At 34.2% G+C, this 6,735-nt stretch overlaps 1 protein-coding gene across 1 annotated transcript; it reads right to left on the reverse strand.

Annotated features, from left to right (window-relative positions):
- Nucleotides 4,455–5,504, reverse strand: LOC109127407 (zinc finger BED domain-containing protein RICESLEEPER 2-like). The gene has a single exon (XM_019232047.1). It carries the CDS (start codon nucleotides 5,502–5,504, stop codon nucleotides 4,455–4,457), a length of 1,050 nt encoding a protein of 349 aa, XP_019087592.1.

Consider the following 6,735-nt stretch of genomic DNA (forward strand, 5'->3'; position numbering starts at 1 on the left):
TTTGTATTTTTTCGTCGATCCTTCTTCTTTAAATTCAAATAACATCAAATCAAGGTCTTGCGACATCAATCCTTCTTTCTTAGACATAAAAATAAAATTTTACTGCAAAAAATATCAAATCATATCTAAAGTCATACACAAAAACATGTTTTACAGCTCATAAGAGATATAAAGCACAAACGGAGATAAGTAAGATATTTTCAAGATTTTAAAAATTTTTGATATATAATATTTAGTAATTCTTAAACTTTCAAATTTTTAATAGAGGTTAAATATTTTAAACTTTAGATATAGTTTAAATATTTGTAACATTTTTTTTGTGTTAAATATTAATGACACTTTAACTTTGTATAGAGTTTAAATAGTTATAATATTTTAAACTTTTCAAGGAGGTATTTATAATATTTTTAAACATTCTATAAAGTTTAAATATAAATCTTTAAAAATTTTAATTTGTTAAAATAAATCAAATAAAACTTTTAAATTTGGGAACCTCATAAATCAAGCTTCCTACTAATTTATAGTTAAAAATATATTAGTTTTATTTATAATGATTCTCGGTAATTTTCTAAAATTTTCTAGTCGATGTGGGACGTTGTACATATTCTTTTATTTCTATAGATTTTTTTTTTTTTTTTCTAAAAAATCTTAATAATATAGATTACTACGTACTATATTTTCAAAAATGTTAATTAGTGAAATATCTAATTCTTATTGGTTGTTTTAAATCCTATATGGACACTTTGAGGAGTTTATAGCTTCAACTTTTTATTAGTATAGATATAATATTTTAAAATTTCTATGGAGGTTAAGTAATTGTAATATTTTAAAATATTTTATGAAGTTTAAATATTTTTAATATTTGAATCTTTTAAAGGTTTCAATATTTGTAATGTTTTAAAATTTTAAAATTTAATAATTACAATTTTTAAAAACCTTTTAAAAGCTAAGAATTTAAAAGTTATAATATTTTGAAACTTTTTAAAAGCTAAGACTTTTAGAAGTTTCAATATTTGTAATATTTTAAACTTTTAAAAGGTTTGGAAATATAATATTTGAACCTTTTAAAAAGTTTCAATATTTATAATATTTAATTTTAAAAAATTTAAATATTATAATATTTTTTTGAAACTTTTTAAAGTTTTTTTTGATCAAATAAAAAACTGGATCAAACCGAATAAAACTTTTAAACTTAGACGCCTGATAAATCAAGCTTTCCTGCTCATTCGTTGTTGGAAGCATATTAATCTTATTTATAGTGGTTCTGAACCATTGTCTAAAACTTTTCTAGCCGAGGTGGGACGTTGTACATAGTTTTTTTATTTCCTTAAATTTAAAATTTTCCTTTTTCTCAAAATTTTTAATATAGAAAATTCTGAAAATTTTAAAAAATGTTAATGAATGACATGTTAAATCCTGATAGGTTGTTTAAAATAATTCTTAATATATAAAATTCAGTAAATTTAAAAAAAATATTAACGAGTGACATGTAAATCCCGATAGGTTGTTTAAAATCCTATGTGACAGCCTTAAAAACTTATATAGCTCCTACTTTTATTTAATATAGATTAAATAATCTTCCTCGTCTATTCTTACGGTGAGCACCACCATTTTTCAAAGACTTATTGGGTGAGTTAGGAAAGATTTCCAGACCTATAAGGCCATGAATGTTTGAGAGATTTTAGGTAGTTTTTAGATTATAGATTTTAGTTTTCAGATTTTAGTTTTTAGATTTTGGTTTTTAAATTTTGCAAAATAAATTTAAAAACAAATGAAAAATTAGAAAAAAAATGTTTCGTAGAAGAAATCTCAAAAACTCATTAAAATGGGATTTTGGATTTTGTTAAGAAATTAGTATAATCTTCAAGAATCTGGATTTCCTATTTTTTAGGAAAACTATTTTTCATAAAATCTTGAATGGTTAAAAAATGGATTTTTGAAAAATCTAAAACCAAAAACCATTTGAAAAACCACATCCAGTCAAGGCCTAAGAGAAATAGATGGGATCCATCGGACCTATTTATATGATCGCCCTAGCCGCAAACTCTCTCTGGCACAATCCCCGAGGCTCCCACTTCCGGCGGCGTCGACGTCAGTCGGTATTGCTGAGACATCGTTTCTTCCTCTCTGTCATTTCATCTGTCTTTTAATTTTGGTTTTTGCGTCTCTTGGTTCTATCGGAGTTCTGAGATCTCAAATCTCCGCTCTTAAATTGCTTCAGCTTCAGTCTCCCTTTCCTCAGCTTCAGACTCCCTTTCCTCAGCCGGTGGATCTTCTCGGCAAGTCTATCTTCTTGAGGCTCCCAGTGAAGAGTGTCCTTTTGGAGGCTGTTATCCCGCATCTCAGTCTTTCGCATCAAATCACCAACTTCAGATCCGGTCTTAACGCTCTGCAACTCCCACTCCTGATGCTTTGTTTCTCCGACCTAACTGGCCAAAGAATCCAACCTGGTCGGATGGCGACATCGAGACAAGGGTTTTGCGTGTATCTCTCTCCTTATCTGATTCACCTCCCAGAACCACCGCCACTTAACCTGATGAAGAGATCTCCAAGTCGAACCCAATTGCTAATGGTCGGCTCTGGTTATGGTCTTAACCCATGCGATTACCGCCCCCCCCTCCTTTCAATCTTTCAACCAAACTATCACATTCCCTGCAAACTTTAGCTGATTACAGCCCTCATCTCCAATGGTAAATGTTTGTTATTCACTCCTTTTCACGAACCATGGCCAATAGTTTGTTTTTGATAGGTTTTGATACATTTTTGATTTGGAAGCTCTTTAGACCCTCTAATGTTTTATTGAACCCAAATCTATTGGAACCTTTTACCCCTATTTTGGCTGGCGACACACACCATGATAGCAAAGTAGAAGGCTCCTTAGGATGGTTAGATACTTATTCCTGCCAAGGTCAGATTGAAAGCTTGTATAAAAATCTTTGTAAAACCCACAACCCCGACCACCACCAATTGCCTAATGTTTCCAACCTAGGGTCAGGTTTATTATTTCAGTGTACAACTGACTATTCCAGTGTACAACTGACTACAAGCTTTGTGTGGAATTCCTTAACTTCCATGGCCGATGGCTTCATGTGAGGGAGCATCCACCTGCTCTGTTACGGTATTACTAGAGATGTCAAACGGGCATGCCCGCGACCGCATGGACCGACCGCGATGGTCTTGCTTTTCTTCTCATCCGCTGCGGACTGGTCCGCCACGGGCGACGGGCAACGAATCACCGCCCATACCTGCCCCGCTTATTCTTGCGGACTAACGGGCATGCCCGCGGGCGTTGTCTTGTTATGTTTCGTTGACATCTCTATTAATGTGTTTGTTGTGAATTTGTCTCTTTGATGACTCGTTCGATCTTAGTATGGATTTGATTTGTTTCTTCATGATTTCTTGTTATGTGGAAATGAAGATGAGAGTGATATTGAAGAAGAAGTTCAAGTGGTTCAGAATAACGACTTCAATAACCATTATCGGCAAAGTGGTAGTGAAGATGATGAAAATATAGATACTAAATGTGTGGTTAAGCCTGCTAAAGATCAAACGTTTTTGGGGAGAAATAACACGGATTCTTAAGCAAGAGCCCAAGACTTTGTGTGCCTTCCAGAACAAACGGACAAGAACTTGATTCTTCTCCAATCTTGAAATTTTTTTGAAGAACAAAGAAGTGAGCAAAAGTTAACTATAGTAGATAAAACAGAAGATCAAAGATGTTTAAACTGAAATTTAAATCAAAGAAGTACTAAACTGAAGCATTAGTTGAGGTACTTAAACTGAAACATTAAACCAAAGTATTAAATTGAAATGGAAAGCTGAAAACAGAAGTCTCAAGGTTAAGATGTCTCTTCAACCAAATCAAGCTTCATCATCAACAACTGATTGGAAAGAAGGTAGTGTCTCATCTTCAGCAAATTCTTCATCCTCCTCTACATATGGCAAAGTAATAAGAAGGTCTAGGTAAATATATGTCACTTAAAAGTTACACAATCAATACCAAATTATGATAATTGTTTGCTTACCATTTTCATATGCTTCAAAACCTTTTAACCAATTGCGGCAACATATTAGTGCTTGAACATTTTTTGGGAGAAGACGGCTTCTATACTTGTTCAAAACTCGAGTTCCAATACTAAAAGAAGATTCAGATGCTACTGTTGTGATTGGTATACTAAGGAGGTCGCAAGTCATTGACGCCAGTTCTCCATACCGTTGAGAGTTATCTTTCCAATATTTTAAAATATCCAAACTCTCATACTCAATTATATCTATCGGTGGATCATCTAGATACATTTCCAAAGAAGACTTTCCACTAGTAACAACAGTTTGTTTGCGGAAGTTTATAAAATCATGCAAATGTATAAAACAAGACCCAAAACATTTTTTAAAAAAAACTGCAAATGTACAAAACAAAAAGAAACTATAACTAAACCTGAAAAAAGTCTAGACATCTATACACATTTCTCAAAACAGAACTTAAAAACCAATATCATAAGAGACTGAGAACTTACATCATAGTTGCCAAAACTCCCTTTTTTTCCTTCATTCTCATCAGTTTTCTGATTAGTTTCACGTGTCTCTGTAGAAGATGATGTGAAAATGGATTTATTCTCATAAGATCCAAAAAGAGTAGTAAGCTTACCATGCAAATGTTTAATCTTGCTCTGAGCAGAACCCTTGTCGTTCTTTCCAAAACAATAATTTACCATTGTTAGCTTCAACTTTGGATCAAACATTGTAGTCATTGCAAAGACATCACTAACCTCTTCCCAATATTTATCAAACCTTTCTCTCATTGGGACAATCATACTTCTGATGACTTCATCTTGATTCTGTGAATTCGATATCAACCAATTGTTGATCTTCCAAACTTGCATGAAATACAAGTTTGAAGTTGGATATGTTGAACATGAGATCAGATTAGTGATTTCATCAAAAGGCTCCAAAAACTCACAAATCTGCTTCAATCGGTGCCATTCAGCTTCTGTAGGGTGAAACTTGTAGTTTTTCCCATCAATGACTTTGAGATTACCAAAGGCAGCTCGATACTTGAGAGCCCTATCAAGCATCTTGTATGTTGAGTTCCATCTAGTTTTCACATCCATAATCAACCCCGCTTTCAACTGTAGACCAACAACTTCAACACATTTTGAAAACAATATCTCACGTTTTTCAGAAGCTTGAACATATTTGATACTCTCTCTGATCTTTTCCAATGTATCATCTATATCTTTCAGGCCAATCTGAACAATGATGTTGAGGATATGTGCTGTGTATCGCACATGAAAATAGTCTCCTCCACACAACAAATCATACCGCAACATAAGCTGAGATTTCAGAATCTCTTGTGTTGTGTCATTGTTAGTAGCATTGTCTAATGTGATGGAAAACACTTTTTTCTCAATTCTCCAATCCTTCCACTTCTGTAGTATCTCTGAAATGCCCCTACCATCCGACTTCTTAAAAAGATCCTCAAAGTATTTTGTAACAATCTGTTCCATGCCCAAAGGTGAATCGTTCCAGACATCATCGACATCAAATAAACCAGTAATCCTATTTCTCACCCGCCTTTGCTTAGTAGAGGCTTGGAAATATTTAGTATTTTTGTCCCCACCCTTAACCAGAATTTCCTGCTTTTTTGTTGCCAGTATATTTCCTCATCACTATACACGCCTCTTTTAATTTCCTCTCCATACCCCGAATCTCCGCCTGAGAAATCGAATCATCCATCTTCGCCTCGTACAAAGCCTCCTTCAAGAAAGAAATAAGTGAGGGACCAGAACTTATATTATACTTCCGCCACCAAGAAATCGAGTTCCTACAATTCTTTATCTTATCCACAAAACCCGGTGTCCAAAAATTCCCTGTCCTATTCCACCCTGACTCGACCGCACCTAAAATACCCTCCTTACCTAACCAGCGTTATCAAATCGGAACTGTCTATGCCTTCTCCTATTTTTTTTAGACAAGTTGCTAAAATTGGACAATGATCAGAACCAATCATCTCCAAATAGTCTACCTCGAATTCAGATAAAGCCCATGCCAATCCTCATTACCCACTACACGATCTAACCGACAACGAACCACCTGATTATTACATCTATTACCTCTCCAGGATAATTGTTCTCCATAACAAAGAAATTTGAGCATCCCGCAATGGCGAAGCATTGAAATAAAAGGTGCAAAAGAAGAAGCAGGGCGCAAAGCACCACCCTTTTTCTCATGATTCCTCACCAATTCGTTAAAATCGCCGATCAAAAACCAGGGATCAACGCGGAAAGACCCAATATCTGTTAACCTATCCCAAACCTTTTCCCGATGTTGAGGAACACGGTCGCCATAAACAAAAGACATAAAAACCACTTGTTGTCCAATTAAACCTTGTGTATCAATAATACGATCACTATCAAAAAGAATTGAAAGTTTTATTTTATCCATAAAAAATAAAGCTAAACTACCACTAGATCCGCGGGGTTCAACAGTACACAATTTATTATAACCAAAGTTATTCTGAAATTTTTTTAAATAAGAAAAACATTTTTTTGTTTCTGATAAAAATAAAATGTCTGGTCGATGCTTTTTCCACAGATCACCCAAATAATTTTCTGTCAGGTCTGCCCCAATGCCCTGACAGCTCCAGTTTAAAATCTTCACGTTTGAGCCGGTGGTTTCGAGAGCGCCACCATGCCCTTCTTAAGAAGACGACTTCTTCCGCCCACAGGAATACCATCT

The sequence above is a fragment of the Camelina sativa genome, chromosome 11 (assembly GCF_000633955.1).
Source record: "Camelina sativa cultivar DH55 chromosome 11, Cs, whole genome shotgun sequence".
Taxonomy (NCBI): domain Eukaryota; kingdom Viridiplantae; phylum Streptophyta; class Magnoliopsida; order Brassicales; family Brassicaceae; genus Camelina; species Camelina sativa.